This window comes from Scardinius erythrophthalmus, assembly GCF_964197995.2.
Source record: "Scardinius erythrophthalmus genome assembly, chromosome: 15".
Taxonomy (NCBI): Eukaryota; Metazoa; Chordata; class Actinopteri; order Cypriniformes; family Leuciscidae; genus Scardinius; species Scardinius erythrophthalmus.
This window is the reverse complement of record NC_138235.1, coordinates 9475184-9501202: the sequence shown is the minus strand read 5'-3', so window position 1 is coordinate 9501202 and position 26019 is coordinate 9475184. Positions and strand designations below refer to the sequence as shown.

Genomic DNA, 26019 nt, shown 5'->3' with positions numbered 1-26019 from the left:
CTCACTGAAACCTTTGTGAAATCCCTGAAATAAAGAGCCAGGGGGCGGCCCGCGCTTTTCAGCCAATCAGAGAACGCACTTTGCTTGTCAATCACCTATGGGCGTTTGGAATTGCTGACATTAGATTGGCTGGCATGTCTTTGGTAGGCGTGGTTTTTAAGCTATTTAAAGATGTGTGTTTTGCAATTTCTGATTACGTCAAGGTTTCATAAGTTGGAAATATTGTTGTAAATATATTATAAAAATCCAAAAATAATACACAAATGCAAATAGAGCGGTGCTACAGCTTAAACATTATTTCTCCAATCCTTAAATAAAATAATTACAAAAGAATATCAGTTATAGAATAGCAATTTTTATAATGTATACATTTTCACCTGGTTTCACCTGTATTAACCTTTATGACATGACATGATATGATATATGATATGATATAATGGAGTAACGTTAGTATGATTTAATGCAGTGGCGACATCTTCTGATCAATATCGTGCATTGAATAATCATAACTCCTCCCTCCAGCATCATCATCACCGTTCCCCTTTCATCGCAGGACTTGCTTTCCGTAAACACTGTCAGTGGGGGTTTAATGCCAGACAAACCCATGACTTGTGTTATAATAACTGGATTTGGAGTCGTCTTATAGTTAAGTGACACTCACTCTGCTCTTTTGCCTGAATCAGGTGTGTTTACTCTAAAGCCTCGATGGTGAAGTTTGACTGGTCATGATGTTTTCACGTGAGTCAGCAGCAGACACCAGTGTTATGATTATTACCGCTCATAACCATCGCGACATTGATGATATCTGTGCCGGTCACCGTAATAATGATGCAGATACCGTTATGTAAACAAACAGGAGCAGATAATGTCATTGAATGCGTAGGTTTTCGCTAGGTCATGTGCGACATAAACGCTTTGTCATTGTAAAATGTGTATTAATGCAGTTTTCTGCTGGACGCTTTGTATTAAATCCAAATGCCACACTTCCCTAATAGAGAGAAGTTGTGCGTTATGCAGATTGTGTGATTGTTATGCAGATATTAAAAGTATATGTTGACATGTCAACGGCTCTGTTTTGCAGATACAGAGCTTTAGAAAGGCTGTTTAGACTATTCCCCCTTTAATATAGCCTATACTGTATTCTTATACCATGATACGTCAAAGAATACCTCAGAAACACAGCACAATAACAATACAACATTAATGCTCATTAAATGCTCAAAACTCGTATTACTGCAATGGTGTATTATACTTACATTATAATAGTATATGTCGTAGTGCCTTTATGTGCATGCTGATTTAAATAGCAATAATAATAATAATAATAAAAGATGTTTTGCTGTATTACAGTAATTAGAAAAATGAAGATAGAACAAAAATCTTCAAGGAAATTAGAAGGGAAACCCCTTTAAAACATTCAGACTTCATTGGCACAATGGGGACAACTATGGATCTAAGTCAGGCTACATATTGTATCTCAAAATATCACTAAATAAACTTTTCGATGTTGGATTGAACGTCCCAGCAGTGCTGTAAACGGGAATGTTTATAGGCCCGATTAAAGAAACTTTATAATATGACTGATGTAGCTGGTAGATAAAGCGCAAACAAGTTTGAAATGACATGATGAACCCCCTTTAGCTGTTTCCCAGCATTCCTGGGCCATGAATAAGTGTATTCTCCTGTGTTTCGCAGTGGTTCGCGGGGCGGAGAGAGCATGTGGGAGTCACATGCGTGCAGAAGACGAGCAGTGAGGGCCTCAGTATGAACAACAGCACCACTCCTCCTCCTCCTCCTCCTCCTCACGATGTGGCCGTCGGCTACGTGCTCGTGCCCTTCTTCCTCATCACTGTGATCGGGGTCCTGGCCGCAGTGGTGGGTGCCGTACACACACACACACACACACACACATCTGCACGCAGGCTTTGCTTTGCTTCTTCTGGGTGTTTCTCTCTGGTGTGGGGGAAGAAGGTGAAGGCGCATGATCATTTCATTGAGCAGATCCTCCAGAGAGACAAAAGGCCTTTATTCTGTTATGAATGCGTGCGCAGACGCTCGTCAGCTGCATCTCTGACATTATTACAGACGTTATTCAATGTGCTTTCCAGATTATAATGTACCTTTTTGTTTCATAGGTGATGTACATAAGGAGGAAACGGAGGTAAGGATTGGAATAATCAAAAAGAAGTCGTTTCTGCTCATCAAGGCTGCATTTATTTAATCAAAAATACAGTAAAAACAGTAATATTGTGAAATATTATTACATTTTAAAATAGCTATTTTCTTTTTGAATAGTCAAGTCAAGTCACCATTATTTATATAGCGCTTTTTACAATACAGATTTTTACAGAGATAAGTTTGTTTCCAGAAGAAAATAGTGTGTCAGTCCAGCTTAAGGAAGTTCAGTGATGGTTCATTTCTGTTGTAAAAAAAGTTATTAATTTACTTCATTTATACATATAGCGGCTCTGGAGAAAACCGTGATGTCTTCGTCCAGTTCAGTTCTCATATGATAATGTCAATGCAGGCAGATCAATAATATTGCTGAATATTAAAGTAAATGTCCCCACCTAAGCAATATGGTGTTAAAGGAACACTCCGACTTTTTGGGACTTTAGCTTATTCACAGTATCCCCCAGAGTTAGATAAGTCCATACATACCTTTTTCATTTCTGTGCGTTCTGTAAGTGTTATTTGACGCACCCACCGCTAGCCTAGCTTAGCACAAAGACTGGATGTAAATGGATAATGGTAGCATACTAATCCCAATAAGTGACAAAATAATGCAAACATTTTCCTATTTACATGTTGTGATCTGTATAGTCACAGCGTGTACAAATAACAAGGCTATATGAGACAGAGACCATATTTAATCGTATAAATACGGGGAACTATATTCTCACTAGGCGTAGGAGCACAGCTACTTGGGCGGAGTGGCTACTTAGGCGGAGTGATTAGCGCAGCACACGAGACACCCTGTTGATGGTTCCGTAAACAAAGTAGCCACTCCACCCATTAAATATGGTCTCTGTCTCATATAGCCTTGTTATTTGTACACGCTGTGACTATACAGATCACAACATGTAAATAGGAAAATGTTTGCATTATTTTGTCACTTATTGGGATTAGTATGCTACCATTATCCATTTACATCCAGTCTTTGTGCTAAGCTAGGCTAGCGGTGGGTGTGCGTCAAATAACACTTACAGAACGCACAGAAATGAAAAAGGTATGTATGGACTTATCTAACTCTGGGGGATACTGTGAATAAGCTAAAGTCCCAAAAAGTCAGAGTGTTCCTTTAATCATATGTTGCAAAGTATATGTTGAATATGTTGTAAAATATAAATTATTCCTGTCATTTAAAGCTGCATTTTTTTACTCCAGTCTTCAGTGTCACATGATCCTTCAGAAATCATTCTCTCTTTTATTTTACAACAATACAATATGAGGAGAAAGAGAAAAAGACAACAAGAAAACAAACAAGAAAAAAGCAAAACACATGCTGCCAATTACTCAGTGTAATCTGGGATTTACACGCTCAGAAATACAGAAATAAACACCTAAAATATAAAGTCATGCCTTAAATTAATTCTACTGTATCTAAATTCAACATATGTAAAAATGTATATATAATGTACTTCAATTTCTAATGAAAAAAAAAATACATGCAATGAAATACAATGATTTGTACATCTATACACACGTGTGCAACGACTAACTTCATTAACGTTTAAGCGTAATGTTTGCAATGGACTAGTTAAGTGTCTTCTCTTGGTTAGGATGTTGATATATCAACTGTTCAAGTGTCAATGAAGTTTCGTTCATAGTGTTTCTGCTTTATTCTGATATAATATTTCATACCGTATTGTCCCTCATAACCGGTAGTATAACAAGCCTATAAACAAACTTAATTATTACCAGTTTCACATGACACAGAAGAAAGGGGAAAAGTTTTGTGTAGGCTTTTTTTGAAAAATAAAAAAGTTAATTTTGACTTTTTAATCTCACAATTCTTACTTTTTATCTCAGAATTACGTGATATAAAGTCCAATTGCAGGTTATAAAGTCAGAATTATGAGATATAAAGTCCAATTGCGAGAAATATACTTGAAATTCTGACCTTTTTTTCCCAGAATTGCATGTTTATATCTCGCAATTCTGACTTTACAATACGCATTTGGGAGTTATAAAGTCAGAATTGCGAGATATAAACTATTCTGAGAAAAAAAAAAGTCTTTTTTTTTCCTTAGAATTGGACTTTATATCTCAGAATTCTGACTTTATAACTCGCAATTCTGACTTTATAACTCGCAATTCTGACTTTATAACACGCAATTGCAACTTTATTTCACGCAATTCTGACTTTGTATCTCGCAATACTGAGAAATAAAGTCTTGTGAGATTAAAAGTTGCAATTATCTTATGTTTTATTCTGTGGCGGAAACAAGCTTCCATACAAAGTAATATATAAAAAAAAAAAAAAAAATGTAAACGACTCATGCTCTTTCTTTCTACGTTAGCCCTTTTTTTTCCTTTTGCCATGTGTTCTAATACTAAATTTAACCAGTGATTAATATTTAATAATTGTATCGGTGTCCAATATTGAAGAATAGCTTTCTTGGCAAATAGTTGAGCAATATAAACTAATTTGACGTAATGTGGTGCAGCATCCGTCTCTGAATGTGCTCTTAATAAGCACATTATCCATAAGGGGAGAACGGTATTTTAATCTTAAGAACAATGTACAATTTCTTTGTAAACTCCCAGCAAACATTTTGAACAGAGGAACAATGCCATGAACAATGGAGGTCTGTGTCTGGGCTAATGAGGTTACATTGGACACCGATGGGTAAATTAGACAAAAAAATTGTGTAATTATGTATTCTATGCATGGTCTTATATTGAATAAGTTGTAAATTAGAATTATTAATCAAAGAAAACCTATTTTTACAAAGTCCACAAGTTGGGGTCAGGGTATAAAGATACATCTGAATCCCAGTTTTCAGTGAGTAGAGGGAACAAGTTGTCTTATAATTATTTTTATTTATTTTCTGAATGCAATAATCTTTAAATATTTAGAAATCAATCTAATATGCTGGTTTGCTGCTCAGTTATTTTTGATGCTCAAATATAATTAATGGTTCTTATGTTTATCAATGTTGAAAACAGTTTTTTCTGCTTAATATCTTTTTATGGAAACAGTGATGCATTCTTTGATGAATAGAACGTTCAAAAGAACAGACCTTATTTAACATTTTACATCTTTACTGTCACTTTTGATCAGTTGAAGGCCTGTTTGCTGATTGTTTTAAACGTTACTTACTCCACACCGTTGAATGATGGTGTATCACAGTTTCCACAAACATATGACGCAGCACGACTGTGTTCAACATTGATAATAATAAGAAATGTTTTTGAGCATCAATTCTCATATTATACTGATTTGTGAAGGATCATGTGACACTGAAGACTGGAGTAATGATGCTGAAAATACAGCTTTGATCACTAGAACCAAGTTTTGCAATGATATTACACGATATTACTGTTTTTTCATGGAATAAATGCAGCCTTGGTGAGCATTTTTCAAAAACATTAAAACAAAATCAGAATTTTTCTCAAGAATTCATAAACCCATGTGGTTTTCTTCTGTGAAACACAACAGTAGATGTTAGGCTGAACGCCTGAGCCTCTGTTTTCAAGAGAAGGCGCTGAAGGAAATAACACTGTGACCCAGTCACAGCATTCTGACCGAATGAGCGTTTGTTTGCTGCTTGTGTGTCTGATGCACGTTTAGGATTGATCGACTGCGGCATCAGCTGCTTCCGGTCTACACTTATGACCCGACCGAAGAGCTGAACGAGGCCGAACAGGAAATTCTGTGGAAAGAGGAAGACACAAAGGTAATCCATCCTGTTATGAAATGAAAAACGCTGATGTCTAATGAGATTACTGAAAGCAAATGTCAACATATACCAATATTAATATTTTGCTTTTATTCAGCAAAGACACAATAATTGATTAAAAATGACAGTAAAGACATTTATAACGTTATAAAAGATTTCCATTTAAAATAAATGCTGTTCTTTTGAATCATGAGGAAAAAAAATCACAATTTCCACAAAAAATATGAAGCAGCAGGACTGATTTCAACATTCATAATAATCAGAAATGTTTCTTAACCCCTTAAACCCTAAGCGTCCCGCCGGCGGGACGCCACCCCATGAAAAAAATTCATAATCAAATTACTAAGCAACCACTGAATGATATGATACAAAATAGGTATCATTTTAAAGCTTAGAACCAAAGCTTTTCAATTTCAATACATTTTATTCAACTCCTAAAAGGTGCTGAGTTATTCCTTTAGAACGGATTATACCGCCGGAGGGCGCCACCTAGCTATGGAAAAAATTAATTGTCATATTTTTCAAAACTACTGCATTGATCAACACAAAATAGGCATCATTTGAAAGCTTAGAGTCTAAACTTTACAATGAATGTAGCCATTATGATTATCTCCAAAGTAGTGCTGAGTTATTTGCTGATAAAATGATTTTTTTTAATACATAATTTATGAGTAAGAGGAAATTATTATGTACTGCAATGTGTCAAAAACATCATACTGCTCAGATAGTCATGTGTCATATGTCATTTGAAAGGTCTCAATGAGTAGAATACAACAAGCATAATTGTTTCAGGCTTTTACTAAACTTGAGCAAGGTTTTTGTAAAATAAGCCCCTCAAGAGACCCATGGGTAAACCATATATGGATGCTGAATTTTAGACACATTTCCGCTTGTAACTTCATGAAACATGCTCCGATTATGGAACATGACACACCATTATTTACAGCAGATGCTTACAATTAAAATGAGTCCAAACTCAACGTAATCCATCACTCAGAACTAAAGATATTCCTCATGGAGTTCTAATTCACAAAAAATACACAAACGCACGTAGCCAAGCGAGGTAGCTTAGACTTGGCCTTTTTACTCGTATCTTCATGAAACATACATCGATCATGAAAAATGACACATCGTTATTTACAGCAGGAGCTCACGATTAAGAAGAGCCCAAACTCATCAATCACATCTAAAGATATTCTTCATGGCGTTCTAACACAGAAAATACCAAAGACTCACCTAGCCAAATATATACTCATGAATCACTCGCGTTTGGTTTTCACTTATAACTTCATGAAGCATGCACATATCGTAGAAAAATGCACATCATTATTTTCAGCAGACTCTCACAATTAAAAAGAGCCCAAACTCAGCATAATCCATCACTCATATCTAAAGTCGTGGAGTTGTAACACACGAAGCCACAAATGCGCACATAGATCTTTATTATAGATGTAGCACTTATGTCGCGTTCTAACTCATAACTCAATGAAGCATGCATCAATTGTGGAAAATGGCACATCATTATTTACAGCAGATTGTTAAGATTAAAAAGAGCCCAAACACACCATAATCCATCACTCAGGTCTAAAGATATTCCTTATGGCGTTCTGACACAAAAAAATACCAGAGGCGCACCTATGAAGTAGCAATAGCAGTGATGCTATGTTGTTTTGATGTGACGTTTCAGCTCATAACTCAATGAAACATGCATGGATTGTGAAAAATCAAACATCTTTATTGACAGCAGATTCTCACGATTACAAAGAGTCCAAAAACAACATAATCCATTGCTTTGATTACGAGATATTCCTCACGAAGTAATGCATACTTGGCTAAAAAACAAGTCTCTCATCCTTCTGGGGAGCAAAGTGTTTTCCAATTTTCCCGGAACCGTCCGCGCTTGTTTTCAAATGTGGAATAACAAAAAATATGTATCATCTTAAAGCTTAGAATCTCAGCTTTTTAAAGAATCCAACCTCTTCAATCAACTCTGAACAAGTGCTGACTAGTCTCTCTAAACCGGAGTGTACCGCCCGCGTGCGCCACCCATGGCGCCACCTAGCTGCGAAAATATTCATTATCATATTTTTCAAAAATATTGCCTTGATTCAAATAAAATTGGTGTCATTTGAAACCTTAGAGTCTGAACTTTACAGTGAATGTAGCCAATTTGAAAAACTCCTAAGTATTGCTGAGTTATTTGCTGATAAATATTTAAAAAAAAATCATAATCTATAAAATACTTTTTTGTACTATGTACTGCAATGTGTCAAAAACATCATACATCTCATGAAACATTAAAAAAATCGTTGAAAATGGCACTTCATTTTTTACAGCATATTAATACAATTAAAATGAGCCCAAAATTAACTTTATCTATTGCTTTTATGATAAGATATTCTTCATGGTGAAACACTATCAAAAATGCCCATGAGGGGGCGTCAAGGTCTCAACAAAAAGGCTATCTTTTTTTTTTTTGCTGTAACTTTTGATTACTTTATCCAATCACCACAAAATTTTATCCAGATGCAGCTCATATGTAGAGGGACTTCCCCAAAAAAGAATTTTCCTCCTCCTACCTTATTTCCTTCCTGAGTTATACCATGTCAAATAAGAAAGATATGCATTATCATTATAAAAAATATATATATTTTTTGTCTTTTATCAGCAGTTTCTCGGCAGCAGAATGTCCAAATGTAATGTAATTTATATTTTCAAAAAATTTGAAAAGTGTTCTTTCAAACGATACCTACCTTTTGACTCTCCTTGCTATAGTTTTGAAGTTATGAGTCTTTACTTTTTTGTGTGTCACTCAGACAAAACAACTCCAAAAATGGCCTCAGGGTTTAAGGGGTTAAGCAATAAATCAGCATATTCGTATGATTTCTGAAGGATCTCATCATTGGCTAAATTCGGTTGTAAGTTTTATTAATGCTTATTAATGACGGAGGTATGGAAGCTTGTTTCCGCCACAGAATAAAACATTTTAAGAGATAATTGCGACTTTTTATCTCACAATTGCGAGTTTACATCTCGCAATTCTGACTTTTATTTCTCAGAATTTCAAGATATAAAGTCAGAATTGCGTGAAATAAAGTCGCAATTGCGTGTTATAAAGTCAGAATTGCGAGATATAGAGTCAGAATTGCGTGAAATAAAGTCGCAATTGCGTGTTATAAAGTCAGAATTGCGAGATATAGAGTCAGAATTGCGTGAAATAAAGTCGCAATTGCGTGTTATAAAGTCAGAATTGCGAGATATAGAGTCAGAATTGCGTGAAATAAAGTCGCAATTGCGTGTTATAAAGTCAGAATTGCGAAATATAGAGTCAGAATTGCGTGAAATAAAGTTGCAATTGCGTGTTATAAAGTCAGAATTGCGAGATATAGAGTCAGAATTGCGTGAAATAAAGTCGCAATTGCGTCTTATAAAGTCAGAATTGCGAGATATAGAGTCAGAATTGCGTGAAATAAAGTTGCAATTGCGTGTTATAAAGTCAGAATTGCGAGATATAGTCAGAATTGCGTGAAATAAAGTCGCAATTGCGTGTTATAAAGTCAGAATTGCGAAATATAGAGTCAGAATTGCGTGAAATAAAGTTGCAATTGCGTGTTATAAAGTCAGAATTGCGAGATATAGAGTCAGAATTGCGTGAAATAAAGTCGCAATTGCGTCTTATAAAGTCAGAATTGCGAGATATAGAGTCAGAATTGCGTGAAATAAAGTCGCAATTGCGTCTTATAAAGTCAGAATTCAGACTTTTTTTCTCGCAATTGCGACTTTATATCACGCAATTCTGACTTTATAATACGCAATTGGGAGATATAAAGTCAGAATTGCATGATATAAAGTCGCAATTGCGTGTTATAAAGTCAGAATTGTGAGAAAAACTATTGTGAGGTAAAAAAAAAAAAAAAAAAAGTCTGTCTTTTTTCCCCCTTAGAATTGGACTTTATATCTCACAATTGTGAGTTTATATATAAACTATCATATATATATATATATGAGTTTATAATATAAATTAACACAGAATATGACATTATATATAATTTGTATTATTTAAAATTACTTTTAACATTTAAAAACAGACGTTTTCAAATTCCAAAGCTTGCAGAAGGTTCCTAATGGCAATACTGACTTAGGCTACAGCTTTCCTGGTAGCCTTGATTGAATTAACTTGTCTAAGAAAATGATTCATAAAACGTATAAATATCTGTTGAGCCTATGTTTACTTTCGTCATTGACACAGACAAAAATGAAAAGACTAAGTTCAGCTTTAGGAGGGGAAGAAATAGGCCAGGATAAGAAGACTGAGAGAAAAAGAAATATGAAGATGAGGAGAGAGCAGGTATTGACAAATAATCTAATGACAAGGTTTTAAAGATAGCCTATTTCTTATAATTTTTTGGCCTTCAAAAGTCCTAAATTGCACATATGTAGGTCAGAGAAATCCAAATTTTCTCGGGGGACCATGCCCCCGAACCCCCCTAACTACGCTGGGGCATTGAGTCTTGTTATCCAGGGCACAGGAAATAGTTAATCCGGCCCTGGGTGAAGGCGGTGAGAGTAAGGCAAGAGAGTACCGGCACCTTTTTTCCCCCACTTCAAGCACTGATTAAAAATATCAAAAAAAATATAGCAATACCAAAATACAAACAATGATGAATTGCTTGAATACAGCGTGCGTCTCCCTCAGACTGTAAACGAAGCCCGGGCGCACCAGATAACGCGTCAGCAGCGTCTTACGTCAGCAGCGTCACTGCGGAGTCGTGAACGCGGATTGACAACAGACACTGAAGAGTGTACCATTATATGACCCCTTTAAGGTTCTAATGGCAATCCTACTCTTACCGATACTGTGCTTATCGATCCGGTACTTTAATGGTATTCGTATCGGTTCTTTTTATTATGTTTTTTTATAAATAAATAAAAGTAAAGAAACAAATTAAGAACATAATTAACATTGCTTTATATTCTGAAATGGAAATAAATATCCATTCAAATCTATTTGTAAATGCACCAGTGTACAGGCATTTTTTGTGTTTTAGATACATAAGATAAGATACGATAAGATACAGTAAGAACAAGAACAAAGAAACAAAGTACAAACAAATGGTCAAATAAATACTATAAATATATAATAAAGCAAAGATATAAATGAAATACAGTGCTTTAATTTCAGAAAGGTCTACTAACATTACTGTTCAGGTAAGTAATATAACCTAGAGTGGGGAGAACAAGTATTTGATACACTGCCGATTTTGCAGGTTTTCCCACTTACAAAGCATGTAGAAGTCTGTAATTTTTATCATAGGTACACTTCAACTATGAGTGACGGAATCTAAAACAAAAATCCAGAAAATCACATTGTATGATTTTTAAGTAATTAATTTGCATTTTATTGCATGACATAAGTATTTGATACATCAGAAAAGCAGAACTTAATATTTGGTACAGAAACCTTTGTTTGCAATTACAGAGATCAAACGTTTCCTGTAGTTCTTGACCAGTTTTGCACACACTGCAGCAGGGGTTCTGGCCCACTCCTCCATACAGACCTTCTCCAGATCCTTCAGGTTTCAGGGCTGTCGCTGGGCAATACGGACTTTCAGCTCCCTCCAAAGATTTTCTATTGGGTTCATGTCTGGAGACTGGCTAGGCCACTCCAGGACCTTGAGATGCTTCTTACGGAGCCACTCCTTAGTTGCCCTGGCTGTGTGTTCCGGGTCGTTGTCATGCTGGAAGACCCAGCCACGACCCATCTTCAATGCTCTTACTGAGGGAAGGAGGTTGTTGGCCAAGATCTCAGGATACATGGCCCCATCCATCCTCCCCTCAATACGGTGCAGTCGCCCTGTCCCCTTTGCAGAAAAGCATCCCCAAAGAATGATGTTTCCACCTCCATGCTTCACGGTTGGGATGGTGTTCTTGGGGTTGTACTCATCCTTCTTCTTCCTCCAAACACGGCGAGTGGAGTTTAGACCAAAAAGCTCTATTTTTGTCTCATCAGACCACATGACCTTCTCCCATTCCTCCTCTGGATCATCCAGAGGGTCAATGGCAAACTTCAGACAGGCCTGGACATGCGCTGGCTTGAGCAGGGGGACCTTGCGTGTCCTGCAGGATTTTAATCCATGACGGCGTAGTGTGTTACTAATGGTTTTCTTTGAGACTGTGGTCCCAGCTCTCTTCAGGTCATTGACCAGGTCCTGCCGTGTAGTTCTGGGCTGATCCCTCACCTTCCTCATGATCATTGATGCCCCACGAGGTGAGATCTTGCATGGTGCCCCAGACCGAGGGAGATTGACCGTCATCTTGAATTTCTTCCATTTTCTAATAATTGCGCCAGCAGTTGTTGCCTTCTCACCAAGCTGCTTGCCTACTGTCCTGTAGCCCATCCCAGCCTTGTGCAGGTCTACAATTTTATCCCTGATGTCCTTACACAGCTCTCTGGTATTGGCCATTGTGGAGAGGTTAGAGTCTGTCTGATTGAGTGTGTGGACAGGTGTCTTTTATACAGGTAACGAGTTCAAACAGGTGCAGTTAATACAGGTAATGAGTGGAGAACAGGAGGGCTTCTTAAAGAAAAACTAACAGGTCTGTGAGAGCCGGAATTCTTACTGGTTGGTAGGTGATCAAATACTTATGTCATGCAATAAAATGCAAATTAATTATTTAAAAATCATACAATGTAATTTTCTAGATTTTTGTTTTAGATTCCATCTCTCACAGTTGAAGTGTACCTATGATCAAAATTACAGACCTCTACATGCTTTGTAAGTAGGAAAACCTGCAAAATCGGCAGTGTATCAAATACTTGTTCTCCCCACTGTATATAAGAAATCTAATAGTCAAATGTAAAATAACACTGCATAGTTTTCACTGTATAAATTGATATATTAATGTTTATTAAAGCAGCTAAAGTTATTCATTCATGGCGGATCGTCAGCAGGTTTAAGTCTGCAGATCAAATAATACACATCATATTTTCTCCCAACTATTTATTCTCATTTTAGACATAAACTGTGTTTAAGTGAATACTCTCATTTTGACACATTTGTGTGCGTATTTTGATCGTTAAGACATCCAAAATATACTAAAATATAATGTGTTTGTCTAGTTGCGGTCCGTTTCAGAGCGCACACACAGAAACCCGCCTTGAAGTTGGAAACAGCGTCTTTTGCACGGATTATTGCACTTTTTATTTATTTAGCAACAGTAGAGACTGCATTTTACAACAATCACAGATTCTAATTCTGAGGTAAAGTTTTGGGTTTTATGGAGAAATGACAGTGCACCGATGTGAAAGGGAAGGAAGTTAGAACGAAATAATTTAATATCACATATATATATATCACATATAACAGTTGGCAAGATAGAATTAGCAAGATAATGTCTATATAGCAATAATAAATAGTACTTGTATTTTATTTCTCTAGTACCGACATTTTCATGGTTACTAATACTAATACCTACTTTGATAGTTTAGCCCCAGGCCGTGTTTAATAGCAGGTTTCAGTACCCATCCCTAACTACACGGGTTGGAGAATGAAACTGAAACACTGGCCAATATAGTGTTGGGGCTTTCACGCCTATATGCGCGGCCCGACCAATCTTTAATGATTTTATATTCCATCAGTAAGAGCAGAGTGTGAAGGCTGAATTACCAGAGCAAAAGCATAGTGAACATTAAATATTGCAATCCACACAACATAATGGGAGACATGCCACATATCACAGTTCAAAAGAGGACAAATCGTCATCTGTGATCAGGACAGCAATAGTGTAAATGTGTTAATGTTGGCATTGTGAACCACATCCAACATGAGTAACTGTCGACACAAGAGGAAGCTGTCTGAAGGGGGTTTCCAGGTACTAACCCGGATTGTATCCAAAAAAACATAACTCACTGCAAAATTAAATGCGTACCTCAACCAAAACTGTTCGTCAGGATCTCCACAAAGTCAATATTCATGGTTGGGCTGCTATAGCCAAACCTTTGGTCACTTGTGTCAATGCCAAATGTCGGTTTCATTGGGGCCAACAGTGCAAATCTTGGGCTGTGGACAATGTGAAACATGTATTGTTCTCTGATGAGTCCATCTGTCTTTCCCACATCCGTGTGAGTTACTGTGTGGAGAAGAACCAAAGAGGCTGAACACCCGGACTGTTTCTGTCCAGAGTGAAGCACGGGCGGATCAGTGATGGTTTGAGATGTAATATCATGGCATTCTCGACTGAGCTTGATGGACATGTCACTGCCAAGGACTTCCGAACCGTTCTGGAGGACCATGTGCACCTAATGGGTCAATCGTTGTGCCCTGAAGGGGGTGTCGTGTATCAGCATGATAATTCACCAATACACACAGCAAGACTGGTGACAGAATGGTTTGATGAACATGAAAGTGAAGTTGAACATCTCCCATAGACCGCACAGTCACCAGGTCTATATATTATCAGCCACTTTGGGGTATTTTGGAGGAGCGAGTCAGTAAATGTTTTCCTCCACCAGCATCACATAGTGTTTTCACCACTGTTCTGGAAGAGGAACGGCTAAAATCCCTCTGACCGCTGTGAAGGACTTAAATCTGTCATTCCCAAGATGAACTGATGCTGCATTGGCTTTAAAAGGAGGCCCTACATCGTCCAACCCTTGTACTAGAGCCATAGAGAGAAAGAGTTGCGACACTCTTTGATGTCGCCGCTATGGCTGTCACGTGGTTCATGTAAGCCCCAATAGTTCCAAAACATACGCTGGCTGTCATGCTCTTCTATGGGACAGACAGCAGCGATTGCATTATTGAACGGTAAATATAAAATAAAACACACCCCAAGTACTTTTTCAGCTGTTATTGCATTTTGTTAATGTCAGTTTTGCATTTGGAGATAAGTTTTAGGCTATATTTTTGGAGGGAAAAGCTTAGTGTTCATGTTCGCATGGGTAGTAGCACTGGCTTTAGCGGCTCTAACTTAACTTTTCCATATCATTCATCTGATGATGGACGTCTCATGATATTTATTTTAGCACAACTGGGCTGTATTAGGCTATTGATTCCCGTGATTTTGCTTATAAATTTTGATTCAGCCATTAGCCTACCTTCGTGATCACGCAAAGAGGTCTGCCGTGGCGGTCCGTTCAAAGTTCGCTTAAGCTAGCTCACTTCTTCTGATGAAAGTGGCCACCCCAGGACCACAACGTGAAACATTATCATGTTAAGACTAAGAATATTATTTTAATATTAAGCCATACACATTATCAAAACTATAACAGATTAAAAAACGAATTTAAGCATTGCTGATACAAATGAAGGTTTTCAAATAAACTATTTTTATTAAACAAGGACAACAAAAATGTGTGCTTGTGTGAACAAGAAAAGCAAAAATCAGGGGCAGGTGATCCATGAAACAGACAGGACTGGTGATCCCATAACAATCCTAGAGGTCCAGCATTGTTCTCACAAGCCGCCTCACTCAAGACAATATAACATAATGAAAAGTTAGTATAGGCCCTATCCCAAAAAATGTAATTAAATAAAAGTTGCTATAAAGGTGGCAGCGATTCATTACCGAACTCTTAACTGACGAAGTCGCGCTAGCTAACTAGCTATGTTAGCAGGCAGTGCTTGAAAATTGGTTGAAACAACTAACTTAAAATAAAAATAATTACGCTGTGCATGTACAAATGAAGACCAGTATAAGCATCGCAAAGGGCCTCTGATACAACATAGACAGTTGACAATTCAAAAGAGGTCGATATTTCAACAACTTAACTCTGGAACAACTCGACGCGCAGCAATGTAAGTGAATGGTGTCCAACGCCAAAATGACAGTGTTTGGAACTATTCCGCTCTTCAAATCCCGGAAGTAGGCGGTTAAAAGCAAGCGGGAAGGAAGTCGACCGGAAGTTGAAGTCGGCCGGGTGCCGCCATCTTGAGCGGAACTTCACTTGCGTTAGCAATCCCATTGACTTCCATTCATTTTGGCGTCACTTTGACAGCGAATAACTTTACATCTGAGGCGTTTGAAGACTCCATTTGTCCATTTTTTATTTCTAAAGAAACACGACAATGTATAAAATGCTCCATTACCTTGTAGCTTATGTTATAGCCCCGTAGAAGCAGTTTTTGTAAAAGTAGGCTAACGATTGCGTCATAACCAAGCGACTCTTTGTCGCACATTAGAGAGATTACCGTATGGACAGGAGGAGAAGCTCGCTGGCTATCGGGGGGACGTAGAGGCAAAATGACAATATAATTAACCAGAATACCTAGCAAAAGTTGATCCTGCTCCAAGCTCATGGACAATTCCTACTCACACTCTCCGTCTCTGCAAGATTCGGAAGGGAATGATTCAGATTTCTCTTGGCACAGCTACTAGAAGACAGACGGTTTGCTCACGTGGTCCGTGTAACGCTTTGCTCGGTTTGAGTCTGCGCGTCAGGAAAGGAAGTGCTAAGAAATCGCTAAAAATGGGCTTCACTTGTCTCAATTGAGTTCCAATGGGGTCGCTGTGTCCATTTCTTTTACTGTCTATGGTTAAAAGCGCCGCCATTATTTACAACGGAGGTCTATGGGAGTGTCGCAACTCTTTCTCTCTATGGCTCTGCCTTGTACATACAAAATAGCACACAGTGTTTCCTTTTGTTTGCTTTGGACAGCTATTAACGGGGTCATGAACTGCATTGTCTTATAATGTTTCCTGTGGTGCACTTATAATGTTAGTATGATTTTTACATAGAAAAAATAATTATTTAGAAACAAAAAGCATTTTCCTACCCTGATTTTAATAGGGCTGTAATATCCCAGTCGATTAGTCGATTATTTGGTCGATACGTTCTTGATCGACCAAAATTCTGATTTTCTGTTTCGATTTGATTTTCAAATTCTTATTCGATTTTTTGCCGCGTTCATTTCATTAGTTTTGCCGCGTTCATTTCATCAGGTGGAAAGCACTAATTACTAATGGGGTTGTTTTCAGTGCACCCCTGTTTCACAGGTAACAGTCTGTCTTCAGAACACCCCCCTTGTTTTCACTTCTTTTGGATTAGCCCAACTCACCGGAGAAGACGGACAGATTGAAGAAAGTAGGCTACTAGAAGGTTTGCTGAATATTATTACTTGATCTGGTTTGTTTAATAAACATTCTTTTTTTATTAAAGTGGACGTGCCTTTTGTGTTTAAGAGTAAAAGCTTTAAGTTAATAGTCTATTAGTGTCTCAGCCGCGAAGCTGAGCTCCTATGTTCAGCCTCGCTCTGTGCGAGCTGCACAGAGCGGCTGAAATGATAGTGTCTGTCAGTTATTATAATACATATGACAGAAACAATTGTCTAAATTATGTTGCATATTCCTCAAAAGTTCTTGTGATGATATCACTAGTTGACAACATTTTCGGAAATCATAGGCTATGATATTGCGCGCAGATGCATGTGATGCAACGCTGCAGAGCCGACAGACTCGTGTGTCAGACTCATTTCAGTGCAAAATAATTAGGTCAAAAACGATTTAATATACTGCAAATAGCCTACTAGTTTTTTAGGGTTATTTATAATTCATTTAGGCGGACAACAAGGCTACCAAGTACTGCGCACAATGCGCAGCTAATTAATTAAATGTTTTTTTTTTTTTTTCTAACGTCATTTTTAGTCAAAAATTTCAGGACTTTAGTCAACCAAGATTTTCTTTGGTTGATTACAGCCCTAGATTTTAGCCCTCTGATTTGAACGCTCTGTTTTTTAGGGGCGTGTCTGTGTCAGATTGACCCACTGTTGTGATTGGCTGTGAGACTTCAGTGTAAACGCCAACTGTTGTGATTGGCTGTTAGACTTCAGTGTAAACGCCCACTGCTGTGATTGGCTGTTAGACTTCAGTGTAAACGCCCACTGCTGTGATTGGCGTGTGGAAAACTCTTGAAAACTTTTAGCACGTTTTTACTATTAAGCTCTCAAGGTTAACTAATCGTGTGAAGTGTTGCTTATAGCATTATATTTAGATCTATGGCATTACATTTAGATTGTGGCATCAAAGGTTGCAGTGATGATGAGCATGTAGCCGATCACAGACATGTTAAGCTGATAAACTCGCTCTGTTTGATTGACGGCTCCAGCGATTGTAAAGGGAGCGTTCTTTGATCACTTTCTGTATATAATTTAATCACAGTTTAAATAACAGATTATTTTCATCCCACTATAAGAAAACAATGTAAAGCTGACCATTAAGTCACTCACTGGTTTGATTTACTGGCACATAGACAAAGAACCTCTCACTGTACATAAATCATTACATATCCAAAATCACTAGTCACAGATCAGGCATTAGAAATACACGGTTACTTAAATGTTGTGGCATTACTGTCGAGTCCATATCATAAAAGTCTTTTTGCAAAGCCTGCACCGAAATTGCGACTGATTTACCAAAGAATCCACAGTGAAATGTACCGAATACAAATAAATAATGCTCAACTAAGACATTCACATTGTTGAAAATAAATAACCACACTCTTTGCATTAGGATCCTTTGGAAGGTAGTGTTATTTTTAGTCCATTGATCCAATGATCGCTCTTCTCTCGTCGTCATCTACAGGCCAGTGGGGGGGCCAAAGTTGAGATGAGGAAGTAGGTGTTGATCTTCTTCGGTCTTTCGCCTATCTGTTAGATTCCAGGACGAGTCCTTCTCTGGGCTTGGTTACAATAAAAGCTGTTTTTGGACTAACAAGGAAGTTTTCAGTTCTGAAACCTACAGGATATTCTTATAGTATGAGGACCTCACATATGCCAAAAGCTCAAGGAAAAATTTATATCTCAGTTCATGAACCCTTTAAGTAAAAATGGGAATATGTCTAATAAGTGACTCAAACATTAAAAAAGCTCCTGTAAACATTTACACTGACAACCACTTTTTTCCCCATTTATGAACCACATGACATATTTGGAATTCAATTAAAAATGTAGTATTAAATAAATGTATCTGATATCTGGTGATTTGACCTAAATCACAACACCCCTCTGTTCAGATTCTCCTCTTAATTCAAGATTGTTTACCTTTGTTACATAACAGACATCTTCAGTAAAGTTTCTGAATCCATGAGAATTCCTACAATAAGATACATGAACGAAAGCATAAGACCCCTGCAGGACGGGAAACCATTTCACCCTCTGATTCTGTCCTTTTATTTGAGCGAATATAAGAAAATGTCGCAATGCCTGGATGGGGGAAATTAATCACCGTTATAGGGGATGAAGACACATGTACTAGATGGAATCCTTGGAGGGATTGGAGTGCTCGATAAAAAATGAAAACCCAATTTCTTGGTGGTGGAAAAGGACACTAGCATCACAGAGATAGAGGAGACCATCAAGAGTTTCCTTGGCATCATCCTCATCAACCAGTTCATTACGACCCATGGAGTCACAGTCTGGCCTGGGCAGATGCAAGAGTAAACATGGTTTACTTCTGGTTCTCATCCGTCTTGTTGAGGCAAGATTATATAATGATGTGTTGTTAATGTGATGCTCTGTGATGTGTGTTTTGCCATTCTCGAAGTTTGAAGAGGAGGAAATTGTTTGTCACCGCTCCTAATCATAAATGTTTAAATTATATACAATATTATTTATAATATATATAAGAAAGAAAGACATGCATTATTTTACCCATTGTGTAACAGACAGATATATTGCAAGAAATTAAGTTAAAGGAATTTCTTATAAATACTGTCCCTTCAATATTTAAGCTCTGGAATGTCTCTGGAATGTCTCCGGAATGTCTCTGGACTGCAGAACCACTGTTCCATAATTGACCGCTTACAAATCTGTCTCACATTACTTTGTGTTAACTGGACATTTTTAGATCATGTATATCTGTAATACACTGTAATACTGTAATACAGTGGGCTATAAACGCACGTTTTGTCAATGTGTTGGTTGACACGTTGAGCTGTACACAGTGTGATGCCATTAAGATATGTTAAGTTACATCTTCAGAACTGTGAATTGCAGTTTATTAAAAATAATGAAGTCTGACATTCAAAAAATAAATAAGATACATGAACGTAAGAGTGGTTAAATATCACATTTAATTCAGCATTTATTTAGTTAATTTTAGAAATGTTAACTAAAGTATTTTTGCACCTGCATTGCAAATGACAGTGTAGTGTTTTACAGCCAAAGAAAGCAAGTCTACTCTGCTCTGATTGGTCAGATGACTCCGTCTGTTGTGATTGGTCTACTCTGCTCTGATTGGTCTACTCTGCTCTGATTGGTCAGATGACCCAGTCTGTTGTGATTGGTCTACTCTGCTCTGATTGGTCTACTCTGCTCTGATTGGTCAGATGACCCAGTCTGTTGTGATTGGTCTACTCTGTTCTGATTGGTCAGATGACCCATTCTGTTGTGATTGATCTACTTTGCTCTGATTGGTCAAATGACCCAGTCTGTAGTGATTGGTCTACTCTGCTCTTATTGGTCTACTCTGCTCTGATTGGTCTACTCTGCTCTGATTGGTCAGATGACCCATTCTGTTGTGATTGGTCTACTTTGCTCTGATTGGTCAGATGACCCAGTCTGTTGTGATTGGTCTACTCTGCTCTTATTGGTCAAATGACCCAGTCTGTTGTGATTGGTCTACTTTGCTCTGATTGGTCAGATGACCCAGTCTGTTGTGATTGGTCTACTCTGCTCTGATTGGTCAGATGACCCAGTCTGTTGTGATTGGTCTACTCTGCTCTGATTGGTCAGATGACCCAGTCTGTTGTGATTGGTCTACTCTGCTCTGATTGGTCAGATGGCCCAGTCTGTTGTGATTGGTCTACTTTACTCTGATTGGTCAAATGACCCAGTCTATTGTGATTGGTCTTCTCTGTTCTTATTGGTCAAATGACCCAGTCTGTTGTGATTGGTCTACTCTGCTCTGATTGGTCAGATGGCCCAGTCTGTTGTGATTGGTCTACTTTACTCTGATTGGTCAAATGACCCAGTCTATTGTGATTGGTCATCTCTGTTCTTATTGGTCAGATGACCCAGTCTGTTGTGATTGGTCTACTCTGCTCTGATTGGTCAGATGGCCCAGTCTGTTGTGATTGGTCTACTTTGCTCTGATTGGTCAAATGACCCAGTCTATTGTGATTGGTCTTCTCTGTTCTTATTGGTCAAATGACCCAGTCTGTTGTGATTGGTCTACTCTGCTCTGATTGGTCAGACGGCCCAGTCTGTTGTGATTGGTCTACTCTGCTCTGATTGGTCAGATGACCCAGTCTGTTGTGATTGGTCTACTCTGCTCTGATTGGTCAGATGACCCAGTCTGTTGTGATTGGTTGAAGGCTTACAGAGTGTGTCATTATAAACGTCCATTACCATATCTGAATTTCATCTTTCTCATCACTTTATACACAATGATATGAACAGTAACATAGGCATCGGTTTTATTGTATTAATTCCGAGTCCTCATCATTTTGAAGTGCATCAAAGTGGATTTGCTTCGGCAGCGCAGAAAACAGCATCTTCTCGACATGAACACGTCAACACGAACTAAACTCTTCCAGTCTCAGCTACAACTACAGTGTTTGAGGGTCAAAGTAGACCCTGTTCGCAGACAGCCAATGAAGACCATAGGCTGGCATTATGCAAATGTGTTACAAACCTACGCAGGTTTGTGCAGGAAGTGAGACTGGAATTACTGACGACTCGTTTCAGGCAGTTCAGAATCGCTTCTTTCTTTCGGGAGACGATAGCTCCATTTATCTGCACTTTGATTTTTGAAACATTGCAGACATTTACATCCACAAACAGCTATAAACAAACTACATGGCAGCTAATATCTGAAAAAGCATAATAGGTCACTTTAAGAAAAAGGAATATCAAATGTTTGAGACCTACGACAACCAGAGTGGATTTAAACTTATTTCCAAATAATTACAGCCACCTGGTCTCATGATGAAATGTTCCGGTGTAATAAACTCTTTAATCCCAGTCAATGTAATAAGCCACATTAAAATATAAGAAGCTTTCCTCTTTTGTGTTTGCAGGTGGTCCAGGGCTGGATGAGGACCTATCAACAGCGCAGACCCTTGCTTTCAAAGAATCCTGATGCATGAAAATAAAGGTTTGCCACAAAAACTACTTTACATTTTGGTGATTCTACACACAATCTCTTAATCTGGTCAATAATCAGTCACTTCATAAGTTGTCTCATCGTTCTGTTTTGCAGATGATCACAAGATGGACATTTTTGAGCAATAAGCTACTGTTTTTTCCACGGCAGTTTGAAGCGATGAGCCCAGAAGAGCTTTAGTGAAATGAGAAATGACTCAAGCGTTGGGATCATACTTGTTCACCTCAGGTCTCCTCTTGCAAATATAGTCCATTTAAAGTGCAGCTTTGCTGTCTGAATAAGAAGGACGTTCATTTGCCACTGTTTCAATTAATTTATTTATTTTAATTTGATGTATTTTGCTGATATTCTGTGCTATTAAATCCTCTTGAGAGCTGTTTATTTTACTGAGTACGCATGAATGTGATTGCTTGCTGTGAGTAAACCAAGACCCAACTAGGTCATCGTGCTAAACCATCACAGCACTCAAAAACTGCTTTTTTTTAATTCTCCAAGCAAACTAGTTTGTCAACTTGTTTAAAGCATGTGTCCTTGCGCTGGATGCACTCATGCTCTGGGAAATTCACATGCATTATATTTGAACTTAGCAGAATGAGAGAGTGCTAAATTAAGTAAACATCGTCTTCATTTACTCGCCTTCATGTTGTTCCAAACCTGTATCGTTTTATTTCTTCTGTGGACTACAAGAGAAGATATTTTGAAGAAGGATGGAGTCCAGACAACATTGGACTCCAATAAATGTCATTGTATAGACAAAAAAATTATGTTAATAATGGGACATTTTCTCAAAATTCCTTTAGTTTATGTCATAATTCTACAAAACCATTCTTGTAACATGGGCGAAAGCAGTGAAGTCTCTTTCTAAATGGGTTAATTCCGTCCGTCTAGCAGTTGTTGGTTGGAAAAGGAAATGAAGTAAAAGCATTTTGTCAACCAACTAACACACTGTAATTGCTAATGCTAGTCAGAAGCAGAAGCAAAAGTCGTTCTCATTCTAGACAGCATTTTATTGGACAAAAATGTGAATATACCCGTGAGTGCATCAATATTTTTGGCCTGTTTTGATGGAAGAATGTACATATATTGCATAACTTATCAAACATATATTTGCTGATAGGTTATTTTGTCATATTTTGTATAGGGATGACCTCAAAGCTAACGGATATGTAATCACAAATTTAGTTTGTATGCATTCTTCTTTGACTGTGTGTGCAGTCAGATTGTTAAATGTGAGGTTTTGTGCAATGTGATGCAAAAGTGTGCGCGTGAATCTGGCTAGGGCTTTTTATTTATGTATTTATTCTTTTAATTTTGAAGTTCCACTGAAATTAACTGATATTATCGAGGAGTTTATTGTGAAAGCTTGTTTCCAGAAAGGTAATTGTGACTTTTTATCTCACAATTTTCCTTCTCTCAACTGCGAGTTTATGATTAAAAAGTCAAGTTTATATCTCGCCATTCCAGAGGTTTTCATTACTTGAGTGAAAGTATAGATACTACTGGTCAAATATTACTTCGTTACAAGTGAACGTTGTAAAGACAGATTTTTACTTAAGTAAAAGTACAGAAGTACTTGCTTTTAAAAGTGTTTATGCATCAAAAGTATATTTATTTTTTGCCTGTCAACGCATTGTTTTATAATTGTTGCATTTATGAATGCAGGCTGTGCCATTATGGTGCTCCATGCTAACACACGACTATCTTGACCTCTTCTAAATACTTGTTTAGAAGTTACAAAGCTCTTTCCAAAGCTGAAAACATACTAGAAAAGAAATTATGCTAAAACATAAGATTATGCTAAAACTCATTTCTGAAAGGACTTCATTTAACGTTATTAGCCCAACTACGTTTTTGCATGCTAACTAACGTCATTGTTGTTGAACCTTACCGATGTGTTAGCGGTGTATCCACAAGGCTATGGAAACTTGGCGGGCAAATCTGTAAAAAAAAAATTTATTTGACCGACCATGCTAGTGTTAATTTTGACAGCAAATTTTTATTCAATTTTAGTCATCTGAATTGTTTTAGTTTCAGTCTAGTACTTCAAATTTTAGACTAAATATACAGCAGATTTAGTCGACTAAAATCTAATGGGTTTAGTTAAAATTTCAAAACTCTTTATATAGTCTACTTCTGGAGAAAACATGCTAATATGAATGATATTAAGGTTTGAACAGACAGATTTAACTGCTGTGACATATAACATGTCTTTATTTATCTTAAAAATGAAATAAACCGGCACTTCTCATAAAGAAACAAGAACATGGCCTTCTTTTAACAACTTGCATACAACATTCTTCATTCTTTCAAGCAGACATTTATTTGTATAAATTAAATATTGATTAACCCTTATGAAAGCTATTAAAGTTATTGAGTCAAGAACATAGAGTGGTTTTCTCTTCTTCTTTTGTTGTCTGATTACATTAATGATGGACTTATGAGTTATTAGGCTGCTGTCACTTTAAGACCGAATGCACGGATCCAGTACAGATACACATCCGATATTCTCCCAACTGTTTTCGTTCACTTAAGACATGCTCGACTGTGTTTACGTGAATACTTGCCAATTCAGTACTCGTGCGCTGGCGTCTGAGAGGCGGCTTTCTGCGTGCGCACACAAAACCGGACTGAGTAGAGCTCTCTTTTGTGTCGTTGCGCTTTTTCAGTCTGCTCTTCTCTTTCGCCCAGGCATTTACATTGCAGGGCATCAGTTCTGACTGGATCTCGTCCCAAATAGTCCCTCCCTAAAGATCTTTGCACACTGAGTATGAAATTTTCGTATGCGTTTTGTCGGTATTCGTGATTCGGTGGCTCTGAATTGTCAAAACACCATTCAAATGCTTGTTACGGATGTGAAGAACGCAGAAAATCAAACCCGATCCGAATTTTTTTATGACGGACGAAAGTTTCGGAGGCAGTGTGTAAGCATGATTGACATAACGTGATGCTTTATTTTTTAACGTGCGAAAATTTCGGGCGCGAATTTCTGACTCAGTGTGCAAGGACATTTTCATCTCGTTTTTATTAATTGATGAAAATGTCAATACAAATTTGTCATAGTTTTTGTCATTCAAAACTGGTTTTTATTTAGTTGTCTCGTCTTGTTTTCGTCAATGAAAGGATGCTGTTGATGAAAATTATAACGAAAATTATTCGTCAATGAAATGATCACTGCTTCATACTGAAACTTTAGCTCTAAAAGCACAGACAATTTCCATTTCAACCTTTCACCAGAAATTAAAAGTTTGCATGCCTCAAAATGCTTCCGCAGATTAGACGGCAAATTTTTGAAGGCTGTGATATAGTTCATTTTGGGCAAAAAACAAAGCAAATATTTAAAACAAAACAAATCTTTAATCTGAAACATACTTTCTAATTATGACCAAGGAACCGCGTTTTCTTCCATTTTGCCATCAACGGATCAGTGTTAAAAAAAAACTGGGAAATCACTGAACTTTACGTGACCCTACAAGAGTGATGTAGGAGTGAAAAGTATGATATTTGTCTTACAAATATAGTGAAGTTATACTCAAAAAGGTGTACTTAAGTGCAGTACTCAAGTAAATGCACTTCGTTACGGTCCACCTCTCCGCAACTCTGACTTTATCTCCTGTAATTGCGAATCGCATTTTTGACGGAAACAAGCTTCCATATTTTACAGTGTGGTGCTTGGTTGTTAAATATCAAATGGCTCTATCAAATATTTCTTCCATTAATCAATTGATAATGTCAAATCTGTTCTGAGTCTCCTGAAACCCAGCACCTGGTGGCACATGAGAGGAATGCTCTAAGATTGAGGTGGTTGACTGTGCCGAAAGCCTAGCTGAAGTCAAGGGAAAGGCTGTGAAATGGCCTCTGGTTAGTCCAAGTTTACTGGGCAAACTCGTTCATATCAGGCAGCCAAACAATCAAATGTTCCCACGATGTCAGATGCAATTGTGACGGCTCCTTCAGTTTGTCATGTGCCCCATGAGCTAAGACATGCAACCATCTTTAATCAGGATCCACAGCT

At 37.6% G+C, this 26019-nt stretch overlaps 1 protein-coding gene across 1 annotated transcript; it reads left to right on the top strand.

Moving 5' to 3' along the window:
• The first annotated feature begins 539 nt into the window (after positions 1-539).
• smim29 (small integral membrane protein 29) lies at positions 540-23455 on the top strand. The gene is made up of 6 exons (XM_081386162.1): positions 540-738; positions 1696-1875; positions 2136-2161; positions 5798-5903; positions 21922-21998; positions 22104-23455. The coding sequence occupies exons 2-5, from the start codon at positions 1765-1767 to the stop codon at positions 21988-21990; spliced, it is 312 nt and encodes a 103-aa protein (XP_081242288.1). The 5' UTR covers positions 540-738; positions 1696-1764; the 3' UTR covers positions 21991-21998; positions 22104-23455.
• The last annotated feature ends 2564 nt before the right edge of the window (positions 23456-26019 follow it).